A 19,236-nucleotide genomic window follows, 5' to 3' on the forward strand; every position below is an offset into this window, starting at 1 on the left:
CTGGCATGCTGCAGTCCATGGGGTCACAAAGAGTTGGACACTGAGCAACTAAACTGAACTGAAGATTAATGATCACCAGTTGCTTTTCCCCCAAGCATGTGGAACAGAATCCAATTACTTCCATTCCCTGGATCTGAGTGCTGATCATTTATCACACTAAAGAGACATTCCAGGAATTCAGGACAATGGAGTGGATGTTTACTGAAAACAAGACCAAGGTCTCAGAGTTCTACACTGACTAGTAATTTCTACTTCAATGCTAATCCAATCATCTCGTCCTCCATCATCCCCTTCTGCTCCTGACTTCAGTACTTCCCAGCATGAAGGTCTTTTCCAATGAGTCGGCTTTTCACACCAGGTGGCCAAAGTATTGGAGCTTCAGCTTCAGCATCAGTCCTTCCAATGAATATTCAGGACTGATTTCCTTTAGGATTGACTGATTTGATCTCCTTGCTGTCCAAGGGACTCTCAAGAGTCTTCTCCAACACCACAGTTCAACAAAGTCAGTTCTTTGGTGCCCAGCCTTCTTTATGGTCCAAATCTTTTACCCATACATGACTACTAGAAAAACCATAGCTTTGACTATACAGACATTTGTTTGCAAAGTAATGTCTCTGCTTTTAAACATGCTGTCTAGGTTTGTCATAGCTTTTCTTCCAAGGAGCAAATGTCTTTTAATTTCATGGCTGCTGTCATCATTTGCAGTGATTTTGGAGCCCAAGAAAATTAAGTCTGTCACTGTTCCACTGTTTCCCCATCTATTTGCCATGAAGTGATGGGACCGGATGCCATAATCTTTGTTTTTTTAATGTTGAGTTTTAAGCCAGCTTTTTCACTCTCTTCTTTCACCATCAAGAGGCTCCTTAGTTCCTCTTCACTTTCTGCCATAAGGGTGATATTATCTTCATATCGGAAATTATTGATATTTCTCCCGGCAATCTTGATTCCAGCTTGTGCTTTATCCAGTCTGGCATTTCACACGATGTACTCTGCATATAAGTTAAATAGGTGGTGGAACTTCAAAAATGTCACTTCCTTACCCTCCTCCCTTTGGGAGTCAATACCCAGGAAGCAGAGAATTAGGCAGGATGAAAACATCCCCAGGCCTGGAAGGAAGCCTTATCTAGCTACTGACCACAGTGCATGTACAGATAACCTTGAGGTCAGTGACCCCACCTGGGCCAGGAGAGGCTCTGACACTGCTGCGCTTGAGCAGTCTGGGCTGACTCCACTCTCCGCCCACACTGAGCTGAGTGAGCTGAGTGAGCCCCGGCCACCAGGCTCAGACCCAGGGCAGAAGCAGCAGCACATGAAGAGTGGGCAGCTGGCGAGCAGAGCCCCTGCTCCAGGCTGCGGTAAGTCCCTTGACATGGAGGACAGCCCCTTGCACCCCCAATCAGGTGAGCTGGGTACGGAGGTGCAGGGAGAAAGCAGGGAGGAGCATAGTATGGGTGTCACCTAGCTGGTCGAGCTTTCTTTTCTTAGTAACTTCGGGCAGAGTCATCCGTCTCCCAATCCTTGCACCTTCTCAAAAATCCAGCAGAGGATGGGAATGGAAGGGTAATGTTTGCCCAGGGAGAAATGAATTTGCCGTTGTAACACACACGTGTTACCTATTTATTTTTCTTAAACAATCGGCTTTTTCCAAAAGCAATTTAGAACAGCTTATAAAGAAGAGCTTCACAATAAGGTTAATAGTAAATAAGACTTGGGAAATCATGGGCTGGGGTCAAAATAAAGTAGAACTTAAAGTAGCTCAGCTGGTAAAGAGTCCGCCTGCAGTGCAGGAGACCCCGTTTCAATTCCTGGGTTGGGAAGATCTGATGGAGAAAGACTAGGCTAGCCACTCCAATATTCTTGCCTGGAGAATTCCATGGACTGTATAGTCCATGGGGTTGCAGAGTCAGACACAACTGAGCGACTTTCATTAAATATATTTAGTAAAGATAAGATAATCATGAATATGGGTCTGAGTATCCTAGTCTCCAGGGTAAAAAGGGAAATAGGATCAGCAACTGGAAAGGAAGATGCATACTAGTTTTATATTTTTTTCCTAGCACTTTATATAATAGGCATTAAGCACTGTGAGAAACAGGTCATTTACTTCATATGTCTAAAAATTCAGAAGCAGATGAAATCAGGCTATTTGGCTCACAAGGACCCTTGAGAAAGCAAAGGGAATGGTATTAAAGTACCACCCCATTAGGGTGAATGCATTCCAGTACAGGTTTCTGATGGTCAGATGGGCCTGGGTGTTCAGCGAGTTGTCCCTTTCCTCGTCTGTGTTGCAGACCCGCATTCCTCAAACTTTAATATGCATGCAATCTCCGGCAAGTCTTTTAAAAATGCCTTTCTGATTTAGATCTGGGGTAGGCAGTTCTGAAAAACTCCCAGGGTACCACGTGTACCATACTTGGAGCAAGGAGCTAAAAGCCTAGACTTCTCTAGCTGTGCACCTAGGCGGTTTCCCCCAACTGAAGGTAATGCAGTGCTGCCATAGTTCCCACTGACCACTGATGTCAGTCCCAAGCCATGATTCCCGACTCACACAGAGACTGACTAAGTGCCTACCATGTGTCCGAGCACCCTTAGCAAAATGGCTGTTCCTGCCCACCCTTCCCCTAGTCTTGGATGTGCCCACCCCTCCCCCTAAAAGCACCTGCCTCTAGAACCTTGTTCATGCTCTTGTGCTGCCACAGTTAAATCTCTTGTGGATACAGTCTCATTCCACTGAACTCAGAGAGCTTTTCCTTTGGAGAGAGCTCATGTTGCAATAGAGGACTAGAAGGAGGGCAAGACTTACACCAGAGTGCCAAGCCCTGGGTGCAGGGACAGAGGGTTGAGGGCCCTGTTAGTCACACCTTATAACACCTTACAGTGTTGGCTTGAAATAATCCATGACATGAGAGAGACTGTAAGCTTAAACCCTGAGCCCTGAGCACACTTCTGCAGCGTGCCTCCCCTTCCAGCGGCTGTCCCCCACAGCCCACCCCATGCCTGTGATCACTGCCTCACCTCTGGGTAGTTTCAACAAGGCTTTATCCACAGGGTCATCACAGAAGAAGACACAACCCATCCGTTTTCCCTTGAAATCGCTTCCCCAAGGTGCACAGAAGGAAGCAGTTCCCTGTGCCCAGAGGCTTGGTTTGGGGGGTCTCACCTTGCCTGGGCCTGGCAGTGGAGGGCAGGGCACCTTTCCTGGGGCCGCAGCCCAGCCTGAGCACATCTAGGTCCAGGTGGCCTGGCTCCCAGCCAGGCTGTCAGAATACACCTGGCACACGGCTTCTGGTGACCATCTTGATTTAGTAGTCAATTAGAGTATTTATTTTGTGAAATGGATGTGTTCTGTCTGAGCTTACAAGTGCTGGATCAGTCCAAGAAGCTGAGTCTGAACTATGTCCTTCTCCCCTCTGGGCCAAGTAGAAGATAAACCTAGATTCTCTTCCCAGGTACTCTCATCTTCTAAGCCAAAGGAGTAGCCTTGTCTGCAGGAAAAAGGGAACTCTCAGGACACTGACATGCAGGGGCTCCATATCCAGATATCCACCAGCGCATGTACTGAGCACCTCCTGTGTGCCTGCAGCGCTAGCTCCGGGGCAAGCAAAGGAGGAGACCAGATGTCGGGGGAGCGCTGGGCGAAGCTTCCCAGAGATGCTGGGAGGTGCGGAAGGTTGAGAATGGCCAAGCATGCATTCAACAACTGTTTACAGAGCACCGACTATGTGCCAGGCTCTGATCCAGGCACTGGGAATACAGAAGTGAAAGAGGCAGATAAAACTCCCTGCCCTGAAGGAGCTTACATTTCTGTGGGAACAGAACATTAATGAACAGCAAACAGAGAAGGCGTGTCTTATAGTGTGTTAGAAGGAGAAAAAAGAGCTTTCCTGGTGGCTCAGTGGTAAAGAATCTGCCTGCCAATGCAGGAGACATGGGTTCAATCCCTGGGTTGGGAAGATCCCCTGGAGTAGAAAATGGCATGGGATTATTCTTGCCTGAATAATCCCATGAACAGAGGGGCCTGGCGGGCTACCATCCATGGGGTTGCAAAGAGTCAGACACGACTGAGTGACTAACACACACCAGAAGGAGAAAAAGGCTAAGTGAAAAGAAATAGGGCAGGGTACCCAGATGAGGGATGCAGATAATTGGGTGAGTCTCACAGAGGTGATGTTACTTCTCAAGGATCCAAAGGAAGGAGGGAGAAGGCCCGCGTGGCAGGGCTGAGTGAGAGCAGAGAGAAGGGAGCCGAAGACAAGGTCCTGCTGGGTCTGGTTGCCATAGAAAGGACTTTGGTTTGCCTTTCAGAGACCAGGGAGCCAGGGGCAAGTTTTGAGCCAAGGAGTAACATGGTCTGACAAACGTCTCCAAAGGATGGCTCCAGCCACTGCCCTTGGCCTGGCCGTGGACATGGGTCTGGCAGAGGAGGTGCTCGACCAGTGTCAGGGCACCATCCTCCCCCCAGCTTAGGAGGTGGCACGTCTGCTTCCAGGAGCTGGGCTCCAGGAAACACTGATTCAGCTCTCAGCCACACTAGGCCTCACGTCAGGTGAGGCAGACAGGCCAAGCATCAAAGGCCAATAGCGTGGATGGTGCTCTGTCCACCAAGGTGCTTGGCCTCAGCAGAGTGTTCACCTCTCTCCCTCCCTGTGCCTTTCAGGCCCCTCATTGTTCTCTTGCACAAGCTCATGCTCCACTAGGACATTCCTCTCTGTATCTCTGCTGCTCCAGCCTTTGCCCTCTCTCCAACTCATGGGGAGCCCCTCAGAGCCCTACCAGGTCTCTTCGGAAGGATGCTAGACAGATCCTTTGAGAATATTGGAAGACTTCTCGGCGTCCCTATTTCCCAAGCTGCATCTCCTTGTGCTCCAACTCCTCTGGAGTAACAGGAAGGGTGCTCAGAGACCCTCATCAGAGAAGATCTTGAAAGAGCACCTACTGTGTGCAGGGCACCATGTGAGGGGCACCAAAGAAGGCTACATGCTCGTTCCTGTTTCCCCAAAATCACTGCAGAGGCAACCTGCCATCCGAGGGCCAGAACCAGGCATGGGGCAACTGTGTCCCCAGCACTTGGAACATTGTGATATGGTGTGGTTCCCCAAGTGTGGAATGCACAAAGGATCTATGAGAACTGCTCCAGAGCTCAGAGAGGATGTTTTCCTGGGGCAGGGTGGCACAGGAGATGGGAGAGAAGCTGGGCCTCAGAGTTTGGCAGAGTGGAGAGCTGGGGCGGGTGGGTATTTTATGCAAGAGGAAACCTCTGGAAGTGAGGAAGCACAAGATGCTGGTGAAGTGAGAGGACAAGGAAAAGGACCCTCACCCCACCACCTGGCCAGAGTTCTGCCTCTCCCCCTCACTGCGCTCCCTGAGGTCTAGTTGTGGGGCCATTCTTGAGGCCCAGCCGCCTGCCTTTCTGGTCTCCGGGTTCAGATAGCCCCTCCCTAGGACTTATCTCCCCAGAACAGCTTGGGATCCTGGAGTAATTTGAAGCTCTTTATCAAGGGCTAGCAGAATATGTCCTAGAGGACTAATCCAGAGAGAGTCCCAGGGGTCAGGCAACCCCCAGTCAGCCTCCCAGAAGATGTGTGACATTGGTGCCCCACAACGATCAGAGCCCCGGTGTCCTCACCTGTGGAAGGAGAGGAACGGTGGTCAGCAGCACGTGATGAGACTGCAGGTGAGAAAGGGCTTCAGATGACGGCGCACACCTCTAGAAAGGTACCTGAAAGATATCCTCACCTTATACCTGACTCACGGCTGTGCTGGGAGGCCACCGTCATGGGGGAGTGGAGATCAGCGCCCAGGGCTGGAGGCCATCTGTCTCTGGGCAGGGTGGTAGTTTCAAGCCTAGGAAGTCTAGATGAGGAGACTAGGGCCCTCCCAAGGGCCCTCCCCCAGTTCCCAGGCCCTGGAAGTGAGGACTCTGAAGAAGGGTCAGAGGTCTGCGCTACGGGTAGACCAGGGACAGAGGAGCAACCGAAGCAACTGAGGCCTGGACGCAGCCTAGTGGAGGAGGGGGCCTCTGCTGCTGCGCCCCTTGCAGGGTGGAAGGAAGCCAGGCTGAACTGGTGCCTTGGCATCTTCCCACCTGTGTGAACTTGGCCTGCCACTTAACCTGGCATTATGAAATGGACGTGGATTTGAGGTGTCCCTCGGATGAAGGGAGCCAGCCGGTTCCAGAAGTTACTGCGGACTCCAGACGCCCTGCTTGTCCGGGTTAAGAGTTGTCCACTTTAATGAGGGAGATGGAGGTGTAGTTCTAGAAGTTTAGGAACATTAGGCCGGGGGAGGGGAGGGTCGTTTGTCCCTGCCGCCCACCACCACTGCTGGAGCTGCAGGACCAGGCGGGGATCGAGGACCCTGCAGCTCCCCGATTGCGGTCCCGGGGGCGGTGGCCAAGCCGGATAAGCAGCAGCCGCCGGCAGGAGGGCGGCCTCCTCCCCCGCAGGTCCGGCCCCACAGGCGGGCGGGGCACCGCGAGAGGAGGAGCCTCCGGGCCGGGCCACCGCCTCCGCCGCCGCGGACCTTCTGCTGCCGCCGCTCCGAGCAGCGAAGGGCCTGAAAGGTGAGTGGCCCCTCGCCCAGGTCGCCGCGGGGCTGCGCCCTGCCAGGGACCCCGGCCCCGGAGGCTGCCCCGTAGCCTCCTGCGCCTGGGCCGCCCCACGCATGCAGGAAACCTGGGCGACTGGGACCCAGCCACGTGTGCCCGGCGGCAGCGAACCCAGGTCCTGGGTCCTCCACTCCGGTGTACCTTCCTTCGCAACCTCGTGCGCCACCCGAGGTGGGCAGGGCCGGGTGCGCGCAGCGCCGGGGTCGGGACTGAAGGGACCTAGCTAATTCCCCGGGATGCTGCGTCCCGCGCCCCACCCCGCGGACCCGCCGAGTCCACCGGTCCCGCGTTCCCCGCTGCTCCCGCCCGCGGTCACAGGGGAGCGCCGGAGCGCTGGGCGGGATCTTCTCGCCAGGCCTCCCAGCCCTGTGCCTGCCCCGGGCGGGGCAGGCGGCAGGGGCGGGGGCTCCCGACCTTGACCGGGAAGAGGCTGGGCTGACCAGTGTCCTCTGCCCGCGGAGCTCTTGCCTGGCAAACTTACCGGTTTCCGCGAAATTGGGGGCGGGCTGCCCAGAGAGGCGTGGTTGGAACTTTGCTCACTCTGGGTTAGATGAAGGGGAGGGTACGACGAGTTAGTATGTCCTTTGAGGACCAGGAGGCTGGGTCCTCAGGGAAAATGCAGACAGGTCTTGGAGCCCCGGCAGAGGACTCTGGGGAGAGGCCTCAGAGGTTTCCAAGGCCGCCTCTGAGACACAGGCTGCAGATAGGGATCCTGGAAATACAGGGAAGTATTTCTGTCCATCAGAGTCCAGTGATGATATGATTAATAGCAGACATTTATTGTGCATTATCTACACCAGAATTCTTGCTTTGCTCACAGTATTCCAGTTAATCCTCAGTATGGAAAGGCACCATTATTATCTCATTTAAGATGGGGAAACAGCCTCTGACAGCATGGGTATTTTATAAGGATACACGAGTACTAAGTTGCAAAAGTAGGATTTGTACACAGATTTATCTGACTTGAGAGCCGAGAGAATGCTACTACTGGAAGAGATAGGTCATGCTCTCAGAGGACTGTGGCAACCTGAGGAATCCCAGGCAAGGGGCCCGAAAATCCACAAGACCAAAGAGTCTTACCTGGGCGTGACCCTCGGTCACCTGCATGGTTTCTTAAAAATACAGATACCTGTGTCTTCCTTGTTGGCTCAGTGGTAAAGAATCCACCTGCCAATGCAAGAGACATGGGTTCCATCCCTGGGTTGGGAAGACCCCCTGAAGAAGGAAATGGCAACCCACTCCAGTATTCTTGCCTGAGAAATCCCACGGACAGAGAAGCCTGGCAGGCTACAGTCCATGGGGTCGCAAAAGAGTCAGACATGACTAAGTGACTAAACAACAACAAGGTCCTACCCACAGCTGGCCGAGTCCAGTTTTGCAGAGTGAACCCCCCTAGCATCTAGTCAGGAGGGCCTGGAGGGCGCTCTACCGTCATCTGTATCCCCAGTGGCCTCCAGAGGGGCCAGCTTGGAGCAGGTGCTTTTGTTACCAAGTACAAGTTCACTCTGCTCTCCACACAATATGCCAGTTAACCGTGAGACAAGGTGTTGAGGCAAGGAATGGACTTTATTTGGAAAGCTGGCTGACCGAGAAGATGGCAGACTAATATCTCCAAAAAACCATCTTGTGGGGTCTGGATGCTAGGTTCTTTTATAGAACCAGAGAGAGATGCAGTGAGGAACTAAGGCCAAAATGCAGAATAGAGGCAATGAGGAAGTAAAGTAAAAAAGGCCATCAGTCTTGCAAAACATCTCTGGGAATGGCCAGCCTTGGGAAAGGGATATGCTCTTCTCATCTTTCTTACAGCCATTCGCTGGTGGACAGGGTCAGATTATCTCCCTAGGAGCTGAATAAGGGCACTCTAGATTAACAGGCAGAGGGACAGGGTTCTCTGAGGCAGGCCCTAACGTATGATTATAACAAAAGCAATGAAAAGCAAGTCAAAGAAATAGATCCAACATGCAGTCAATTGACTTTCCGCTACAACACTTAAGCAATGTCTGATGGATGAATGGACTTCGTGGGTCAGGGGCTATCACTGGGACAGAAAAGTTTTCCTGAAAGAGGCCTCGAATGATGGACAAGTGACCTCAGCCAGGCCTAGGGGAGGAAGGCCTGGATTTGGCATGTGGTGACCATGGCCTCAGAGTTTGCAGGGAGTTTGGGCCAGGCCATTTGTTCATTGGAGGGTTGGACAGACAGCCTCAAGCTTGTTGAGCTCCCCAGGACCAGGCCTGGTCACACTGGGACCATAGGTATGCCCTCTTTGGCCTAGAGATGTGAAACAGATGAACTCCTCTCTCCTCCAAGTTTTCTGTCCTTAACTCTGGGCCCTTCCCTTGCAGGATGTATCAGAGTTGTTGGGCAGGGCTTCAGATAGTTAAAAGGGGAAATGTAAGGACTAAAGTCCATAGCTGCAAACCTGAACAGTGGAGTGGCTGACTGCAGAGAAGGGTGCCTGCCTTCATCACAGCCCTTTACCATGTGGCCTAAAGCACGGCCTCCGTTCTCTGAACCTGTTTCATCTATAAGAACTGCTAAGGCTTGGGACCTTATATTCCTATAAAACAGGAACAATAGTGCCTGCTGGGGGAGGATGCACTGTGTGAGAGTGCTGAGGTTCAGGAGTACAGTAAATGTCAGACCCCTTCCCATTCTCCCAGGGTTTGAGTGAAAAGCAGCTGGGAACCTTACAGGCTCATTGCCCCTCTTGTCTGAACCCCTCAGCTCACTAGGGCATGCCCTCCATGGTCCCCTTCTCTGTTGCAGACCTGGTCTTGAGCCCAGCCCAGGCCCCAATTTAGTTTGGGTTACAGAACTTGGAGGTGGGAAGGCAAGGGGTGGGGACAAGGCACACTAGGTGGTTTTCAAACATTTGGCTACAGAAGGCTCACTTCCTCCTATCTGTGCCCCAGAGCTGGGCCCACCTACCTGTCCAACCTGATCTGCCATTCCCAGGCCTCTGCATGTCAGCCCTTCATGCCTTTGGCATGCAGTGATCACCACTTCATAACTGAAATGCAATCGTCATCATCAGTGAATAGTCAGCTCCCCACGTGCCAAGCATGTTATAGGTGTGAGCACACTTGAACCTTCCAACTGTCCTATGAAATAGACAGTGCTATTCTCCCAGCCCTGTGATTTTCCCAAGAACACATGAGACTCCATTCTTTTGACAGCATATTTGTTCTCCTAACCACTGACTATAACTACTTGTCCAAATTTTGCCTAATTGTTTCTTCATTCAACATTTACTGAGCACTAACGTGGTATCAGGCACTCAGGAACTGGTTTGAGTCCTACTTCTAGCAGGATGAGTATAGGCTGTCATTTATAATCACACGAACGCCAACACCCTCCACTTATTTCTGAATATGAGTGGGAGAACTGAAGCCCAGGTTCCACAGCTAATGCGAGGGAGCCAGGATTCAAAACCAGAGATGGCTCCTCCCTGAGCTGGAGGTATTGACCACGGCCCTGGCGGGATCAGTGGCTGCAAATTTATGCGGAATCATAAACCCCTGCATTGTCTCTTCAACCCAGAGCAAAAGATTTCCCCCGTCCTCAGGTATGGAACGCTGTCACTGGAGAATTATCTGATGCTCAACTCTTTCCAATCAGTCTGTCCTCATCAGTCACCATTGTCATCTGGCAAACGGGCAACAGGTGAGCCCTAATTGGTCTGCCATCAGGCAGTAACTTCTCACTCCGGCTTCGGCTTAATGAGATCCAGGTGGGGTCAAAGCACACAGCACACTTTTAAGCCTTTTAGAGCTATCCAATTAGGAGATTAAACTGTGAAAAATGCAGTCTCAAGACTATCAAATCAGTCCAGGTAAATGTAAAGGAGTTTATGGACGGGTGAATGGGCCTCCTAAGTCTTCCCTGGGGAGTAGGCTGTCTTGGTTCAAGTGCGGACAGCATGTTTCCCAGAGCCTGTGTGCTGTCTGTGATGGGAAGACCCAGGACTGTAGCAGCCAATGCTTCTGGTGGCTGTCAGGCTGTGGAAAGGGGAGGCCCTGTGACTTGCCTGGTGGGCTTGGGGAGGTGACAGCATGCTCTGCTGTTGGGATGAAGGTCTCTCTGAAGGTGAATCATTCAGTGCTGACAGCTGAGGATGTTAAGGGGCTTCAGGTGTCCCTGTGAGATGGGCTCTCCAGGTAGATTTTGTGAAAGACAGGCTGGCCAAATATGGTGCCTGTGGAGTCACCCCAATGGGCCTTTTGAATCAAACAGGTCTGTGCCAAGCCCAGGTGCCCAGCCAGACATGTACATGGGTCAGTATTGCATAGATACGGTGGGGTGGGGGTCTGGCAAATGAGCCATGACCTGATGTGGGGCTGAGCCTCTCCTAGAGCAGGAAAGGCCCTTTGTGGCTGTCTATAGAGATGGCTCCACACTGGCTGGAAATCAGGTGGTGCCTGGAATTTTTAGGGAAGAAACAAGACGTGCTGATCCAGGTGGCCAAGGGTTGTGATGAGAGTTCAGGGGGTTCGATCTGGGAAAGCCCTGCCCTCCTGGTGTTCCTAGATTAGAAGGCTGGAGGCTGGAGATCTGACTGCTCTGTGAGTTCTGGCTTGGCGGCCTTTGTCCTCTCGTAATTTTGCTGTGGATTTCCCTTGTGGCTCAAATGGTAAAGAATCTGCCTGCAACGCAGGAGACGGGGGTTTCACCCCTGGGTCAGAAAGATCCCCTGGAGAAGGAAATGATAACCTGCTCCAGTATTCTTGCATGGGAAATCTCATAGACAGAGGAACCTGGCGGGCTACAGTCCATGGAGTCACAAAGAATCAGACATGACAGAGTGACTAATCAACAACAAAGTTTTGCTACTGCTCTTCTAGAACATTCTGATCTGGCATGGCTCTGTGTGACACGTGAAGGGAGGGGGAATCACAAGATTGGGGGAGCTCAGGACACAACTAGGGGCTTGGGGAGAACCCCAGGGGGCAGGGCATCACAGCTGGAACCATGGGGGTGCTGCTCATGCCTGGAGGGTTTGCTTTCAGAAGGAAGTGTGGTTTCCTGACAGGGCAGCTTCTCCAAGGGGCTGTGTAGGTACACAGGAGTGGAGAGCCCTCAGGGAACTTACAGTCAACTGGGAAGCCAAATGAGGATACAAAATGCTCCTAGGCAGCGGAAGGGAAAGAGTCCAAGGCTGCATGTGGCCGGTGGCCTACAGCGGAACACAGGCCATGGGTACAAACTAGCAGTTGTAAGATGTAGGTCTGGGAGCTTTCATGCTTACTGTCTTACTTAACCATCAGAACAGAGAAGGAAAGTAGCCTGCCCAAGGTCACATAGCTGGTACACGGTCAAACCTGAATTCACACCTAGATCTGTCTAACTAGATCCCGCATGAGGACAGCTGCTTCTGTATTCAGAATGAGGGAGATGAGTGGGGGGCTGTGGGGGGGTTCCTGGAGGTGCCTTGCATGCCCAAGGGCTCAGGCTAGATCTTCAGGGAAGAGGAGTGTCAATGGACAGGAGGAAGTCAAGACTTCAGGTGGAGGTGACGGCGCTGGGAGAAGAGGGGAGCAGCGGGGACTGGAAGGAGGGGTGGCAGATGAGTTGAGCAGGGGAAAGTCAGTCTGTGCATTGCTGGTCTAGGCTGGACTCTGGAGACATTGCACAATGCCCCTCCCTGCCCACAGGGTGAGACAGAGGAGCCTTAGCAGAGAACCATTCAGGCCCTGACCTGTTGCTGGTAATGAGTAAACCTGTCTGGAGAACAGGGTGTGTATTCTGGTCATCAAAGGCCCAGATGCCCATGGTTCCTCAGAGCTAGTTTCCCAAAATCACCAGTTTTCCAACAAGTTGAAAACAATCAAAAGTACTTGTCATAAGACTGAACTTGGCATAGTTTACTTCAATGAAACAAAAGCTTCCACACCTCTGGCCTCCCCCTGTGCTGCTGGTGCGGCCTGGCCTCCAGGGTCACTGCACAGGCAGGCCTTCCCTGTCCAGGCTATGTCCTCTGGACAGTATTGTCTTTCTGTTCGTCCTTCTGTCTGTCTCTCTGTCTGTCTCCCTACCGGAGAGAGGCACCAACTAGCTAGTAAAGATGACTGTGAAGCCTTGCTGGCACCGAATGTAGAGAGAATTATCACTAAGCCAATGACAACCACAGTGATTGCAATAAATTACCCCCTGCAGCAATTGGTAAATTGCCATTTTCTGCAGCCATTACGTTTGGCTTTGTATCTGAGAAGTAAAGGCATCTCTCTCTCACACACACACACACACTCCTGTGGTGAGGCAGTCTGCCCTGCGTTGGATGACATTTATTCATTTTATGTATCCTGGGTTCTGCTGGCTGTCCTGCCTCAGTTCCTGTAGCAAAGAGACTTGAGTCTGAGCCACTAATTATCACCAGTGAGGTTTCCTCCCTTAACAGGAAGTATCAGGCCAGAGCCACTCGCTCGCAGTGCACTCTGAAACCAAGCATCAGTCACTACCCTGTTCACTCCCTGCAGCCGGGAACCAGAGTGCAGGCTGAGGCGGTGGCAGCCCGGCTGTCCAAGCCCCTGGCAATCCCACGCCTTCTGAGCATCTGCCTGAGTTCTGTGTTCCAAGCCAAAGTCAGGCAGCTTACAGGTCAGGGGGAGACCCCAGGGAGAACGGGTGGCCAGATCACAGTGGGGCTGTCAAGGGACGCGTGCGTCAGACCCTCGCATCGGCTTGTTGTGGGTGAGTCTGGTTATAGGGTGCAGAGACACACGGCCTGGGCAGCATGTGGGGCCCTCTCTCCAGCCCCTCCAATCCTGGTCTGCTTGAGTGTACCCCAGCATCTCGGGGAGCCCCTGTTTTAGAACTGGCACCAAAGAGCACCATCTGGTGATGTTCTTGCCAAAATAGGAAATCTTATCATCAGCACATTAAGTCAGAAACCTTTTCAAAGTAAAGGGTTCAAGGATTTATCACACGCAGTGCCTTCAGTTAATGTGAGCACTGGCTTTGTGGGTTCTGGTGTGTTTAAAAAAAAAAAAAAGGTTAATGTTTATGATATATTTCTGTGGAAGGCAGGTCCATTTGGGAATTGTAAATTTTACTTATTAGTAACCACTTCTGGGTTGGTTTATCAGAGAACTGCTGCTGTAAATAGTTGAACTGGATTTTTTTAGAATGTTTCAACAATCTAAATGTTTGTAAAAAGCCCTATAAATTTTTCATTCACTTCTGTTTTGCAGGCGGTGTGGTGATAAACCTCTTTTCTGTCCAACCAAACTTGCATATGTGTGTCTTTGTGTGTGTACAGCGTTGTGTGTCTATGCATGTGCACGCACCCCTGCTTTCTGTTATTCTCTTCCGTAGGAACTTCTCAGCCTTCCTTTTAAAAATATAATGATTTTTTAATGATGTCTAAATAATGATTCCAGGCAGTATTACAAGAAATATAACAGTAAAATGTTTGTTAGAGTCCATCAGAAAGAGAAAATGCCCGCAGAAAAAAAATAGAAATGCACCAATTAGATGTGTGCGTCTCTGACCCAGCTTTTAAACCTGTACTTGAGATGGCATCTTCTATGCTGTCTGCTGTCAGGTCAGCTGTGGGGGTTTGGGGGGGAGCAACTGGACACAGGTAGCACCTCTTTCTTGCCCCCTGGGCCCCTCAACCTGAGATCAGGGAGGGAGGGCCAGTGCTGCTGTGGTTTAGAATCTAGGACAGAGGGCAGCCCTGGATTTGCAGAAACAATTTGAGAATGAGAGATTGGAAAGTATGAGTTTGGGCAGCTCCGCTGGGCAGAGGGAGAGTGGAGAGGAAGCCAAGACCACCTCAGAGCCCCATGTAGACCAGATGACTGGCTGTTACTCATATCCACGTGCATGAGCAGGACTGGATGGGGCTAGGGCAAGAGCCATCCAGGGGCCTTCAGGAAGCCCTGACTTGACCTCGGTTTTCTCATCTGTGGAATGGAAGCAGTGATACCCTGAGTGTACAAGCCCACAGTTAAAGTCTCTCCACTGTGTGAGTCAGACCCCACCTCATCGTCTCTTCTTTGACTCCTGATTGTTGCTGACGTGGCATGTGCCAAACACTTGCTGGGTACTGGGCTGTGACTTCCCAGCTGCATCTCAGTAGGGAAGGGCTGGCGGACCTCATAGCCCTGGGAAGACCAGGATTTCTACATGACGTGGCTTTAGGGGCAGTCATGTGGAGGGAAGGAGGAACTAGGGGATTTCCCTGAAAACCGTATCTGTTTGCATAACAAGTAGCCGGCTTTGTACTTAGATTGTCTCTTTCAGATTTATAAAATGGGAAAGATTTTGTAGGAGCTGTATTCACTTCACCAGACTGGGAAATGTGAATTATTCATATCAAAGTGTATTCATTTTAATATTAACATTAGCACATGGGGAAGGGCGATGGAGATTTAAGGAGGCTGGGAACTCCACCACTATCCACCCCTTGGGCCTCTCAAAGAAAGTTCCTACCATTATATGCTGGTTCCATCCTGTTAGCATGCTACAGGGAGCCAAGGGGACCAGGGGAGGGAGGTTAATCCTGCCTCGAAGAGGAGTTAGGGTGAGGGCTTCACAGAGGAATGGCCTTTCTGCTGGACCTTGAATTTTGTCATTTGGAAGGAAAAGACTTTTCAGGCACAGAGATTAAGTCTATGACTTGATCAGGAAAAAGCATAAGGAAGGATGTCCGAGTCAAGACCATTGGCCAGGTGGGTCTTGATTGGGAAAAGCCAAGGAATTCATCTAAGGGCTTCCCTGGTGGCTCAGAGGTTAAAGCGTCTGCCTGCATTGCAGGAGACCTGGGTTTGATCCCTGGGTCGGGAAGATCCCCTGGAGAAGGAAATGGCAACCCACTCCAATATTCTTGCCTGGAGAATCCCATGGACGGAGGAGCCTGGTGGGCTACAGTCCATGGGGTCGCAAAGAGTCGGACACAACTGAGCGACTTCACTTTCACTTTCAAGGAATTCATCTGCCAGAAGCCACAGCTGTGCCTCACCTGTCCCAGGTACTGTTCCCTGATGGAGAGGGCAGATCGCTCTGAAAGGTTGCTTCCTCCTGGCTGAGATTCATGGACCCTGGAGCCATTGGCCCAGCATCCCTGAAGCCTTCTTCCCTGGGTTTGTCCTTACCAGGCTGCACCCTGCTGTGCCTCAGATGTGGTGTTTGATTTCCTACTTTGGCCAGAGTTGCACGAGCTGAACTGCATCATTCTGTCTCTTTGCAGTGTGTGAGTACAGCTATGCATTGGTCTTCTACGTTAAAAACAGTGAAATCTCTGGCCAGTTCTAACAGTATAAGCAAGCTGCAGTAGGACTTCAAAACTCATCATGTGATTTAATCCCCTCTGGGTAGAGGAGGACCCCAGCTAGGTGCTGGGATGAACAGCCAGGGCTCATTCCCAAGCACACTCTGCCCTCGGGCACAGAATCTAGCAGTTAAGTCATCCAAATGGCAAACACTGATTGAGCACCTACATGGTGCTAGGCCCCAGACCAGATCTAGAGACACAGACATGAATCCAAAGTGGGCCCTAGTCTGGCGAGGTGATGAACGAGCAAGCCGGTATGTGTGGTCAATGGCAATGTGACAGGAGTGCAGACTGAGGCACGGAGCACAAGGCGCCCCTGTCCTTCAGGGCCCAGGAGGAAGCCAGAAGGTGCTCCCAGGACCGCTCGCACCAGTTATTTGAGCTCTCAGAGACTTCTAACAAAAGTCAGAGTTCTGTGTGGAGCTGGCCTGTGGCAGGTGGTTGGGATGGAGTGGCATGACAACCATCCCCACACAGAGCAGTTGGAGAGTGGAGGCTGAGTCCCACTGTCCCTAAGAGTTCAGAGGAAGAGGCCCCCGAGGGTCAGGGTCAGGCACTCCAGAGGCTTCCTGGAGAATGTGGCCCATCAGCTGGGCAAAGCCAGGAAACTTGCACCCCAAACCTAAGAATCTGGCCATGTGAGGCAGGCTGAGCTGCTTGGCGAAAGTCTGGGGACCTACCCTTTCCGTTCCTCTATCCTCCCCAGGGGCAGGGGAGCCCCCAGGGCCAGGTGGGCCCATTTCTGGATGTGCAAATGCACATCATGGCAAGGGGAAAGGGTGGAGGCAGCAACCAGCCACAAGACCCATCTGGCCCCACGAGTTGCAGCACCAAGTGTCCCTGGAAAGCGAGAAGCCATCCAAGCCCCATCGCTGAGGCGGCAGATTCAGTTGCCGCTGCCTGACAGCCTCCAACCTGGCTGGCTTAACCAGTCCATAGGGAGCTGGCTGCCTCCACATGCCAACACCCTGACCTCACTGGGCAGAGGCAAGCGTTCCTCCCTGGCTCCCACAGTGCTGGGCATGCCCTCATTCAAGCACTTTTCTCCTGGCCGCAGGGTGTAGCCAACCTTTCCCCTAAGAGCCTCAAGCGGACACCTGCCAGAATACCTGGAGAAGGAAATGGCAACCCACTCCAGTATTCTTGCCTAGAGAATCCCATGGACAGGGGAGCCTGGTGGGCTGCTGTCCATGGGGTTGCACAGAGTCGGACACAACTGAAGTGACTTAGCAGCAGCAGCAGCCAGAACACCTGCTAGGTATGCAGTGGATATTCAGACCAGGGTTGGCAGGACCAACCTTTACGAAAAACCACACAGGATGTGCACTGCACAACTCCAGAGGGCACTGTTCACATGGATCGCAATGTAAATGGTGCCCCTGGGGTTGTGAGCACAGGGCCCCTTGCTAGCATCGTCCCTGTTTCACGCCACTGGCCTTGGTGCTGACCACCAGGACTTCCTCCCTCCCCCTTGCAAGCAGCACTGACCACCCTCCTGCCTCTGTACTGATGGTGGGTAGTGATGTACTGTGCAAGTGAGCATTTCCTCCGGGCCTGGCAGTGAGAATACATGGATATGGATATGACTTCAGGCCATCTGAATTCTTGGTCCTTCAGGAAACTAAGTCTTCTGGAGAGATCACCCCAGTGGATGTGTTGGGGGCCCCTGGGTCCACAGGCTCTGTGTGGTCTCCTGGTTTCACTACTCTCTTCTCCCTCAGTGGGAGAGGTGACCCCCTGCAGTAGACCTGGTGACCTGCACACAGGACAGGGAGGGGGCCATGGGAACAGGTTGCCTGGAGGGTTTGCCTCATTGACTGAGTGGGCAATGCCACCATAGCCTTGACTGCCTTCTCTTTACCAGAAAGAGCCAGCTTTGGGAGGCCAAAGTGTGTGCAGGGGTGGGGTGCACCTGGCCTTCAAGACTGAGAGGAGTATAAGAAGAGTTACTGATACCAGGGGTCCCGGGGTCAGGGAGGCTTTATGAAGGAGTGGCCTAAAGGCTAGGCCTGACTAGAAGAATTCAAGGAAGAAGACAGAGCGGGAGTGGTTCTTACATGCGAGTGATTCATCAATTCACTCGCCCCTCACACAGACCTTTTGTGAGCATCTGCTGCAGTGTTTTTAGCCTGTGGTCCTAGGACCAGTAGCATCAAAAGTCCTGGGGATGCAGCCCAGCAGTAGGTTTTTGTCTTTGCTTTCGTTTTATTGTCTTTGCTTTCGTTTTAGGCTGCGCGGCACTTGGGATCATTTGTTGCAGAGCACAGGCTCTCTAGTCATGGTGTGCAGGCTCAGTGGTTGTAGTTGCTGGCCTTAGTTCCTCTGAGGCATGTGGGATCTTAGTTCCCCTGACCAGGGATTGAACTCGCGTCCTCTGCTTTGAAAGACTGATTCTTAACCACTGGACCACCAGGGAAGTGCTGCCCAGCAGTATGGTTGTTTTTTTAATACATTTAGTTTTATTTATTTATCTTTGACCATGCTAGGTCTTCGTTGTTTCGCTGGCTTTCCCGTAGCTGTGGTGCACGGGCTTCTCATTGCGGTGGCTTCTCACTGAGGAGCGCGGGCTCTAAGCTCAGGCTTCAGTAATTGCAGCGCGTGGGCTCAGCAGTTGTAGTAGAATATGGGCTTATTTGCTCCACGGCATGTGGGATCTTCCTGGATCAGGGGTTGAAACCCATGTTCCCTGCCTTGGCAGGCAGACTCTTCACCACCAGGGAAGTCCCACCTAGCAGTATGTTTTACCAAGCCCTGCAGATGACTCAAATGTAGTTCAGGATTGACCTAATACATGCTAGGCACTGGGCTAAGTGCTGGGATTGCAGAAGTGAATTTGACTGTTCTTGCCCTTGGAGTCTGGGGAGGACAAAGGCAGGAAAGAGAGATCCTGTCAGTGCAAAGGGGCTGTTCTCAAAGACCATGAAGGCAGAGTGGCTGCTGGTGGGGTTTGATCTAGGAGCTGGGGTAGCTGGTAAGGGTTGCTGGTGGCCTGTCAACACCAGTGACTTGAGCTCCATCCCTGGGAGGGAGCCTGGTGCTGAGACTAGCAAAGCCTGGTCCCAGACCACCCTTGGTGCCCTTCCCCTGACCACCAGCCTCTCTCCACTGTACCCCTCCCTGTTCGACCACCCCCTGTTACCTCTTCCTGAGCCCCAAAGAGCAGCATGACTTCCTCCGATTGTCTTAGAAGTGTGTGCAGATATCCAGACCATTATCTCAGAGCGTATTTTTAGAAAACTTTGGAGTAAAATTTTCCGTTCAGCAGAGAACACCATTTATTGATTTAGGTGCATTTATTTCTGCTTTACACAGATCAAACGTTTTTAAAAATCCTAGGCAGAGAGGAACAACA

The 19,236-nt window shown here is 51.9% G+C and overlaps 1 protein-coding gene across 2 annotated transcripts in view; it reads left to right on the plus strand.

Moving 5' to 3' along the window:
• The first annotated feature begins 1,257 nt into the window (after window positions 1-1,257).
• Window positions 1,258-19,236, plus strand: part of STEAP3 (STEAP3 metalloreductase) — a 51,837-nt gene continuing 33,858 nt past the window's right edge. Inside the window, exon 1 of one of the 2 annotated variants that reach the window (XM_068967271.1) lies at window positions 1,258-1,355. In XM_068967271.1, the coding sequence (XP_068823372.1) occupies window positions 1,310-1,355 (46 nt within the window). In that variant the 5' untranslated portion in view covers window positions 1,258-1,309. Of the gene's footprint in view, window positions 1,356-6,494; window positions 6,563-19,236 lie in introns of those variants that run through there. The other variant, XM_068967272.1, reaches the window with a different exon arrangement.

Source organism: Capricornis sumatraensis, chromosome 3, assembly GCF_032405125.1.
Source record: "Capricornis sumatraensis isolate serow.1 chromosome 3, serow.2, whole genome shotgun sequence".
In the NCBI taxonomy this organism is placed as follows: domain Eukaryota; kingdom Metazoa; phylum Chordata; class Mammalia; order Artiodactyla; family Bovidae; genus Capricornis; species Capricornis sumatraensis.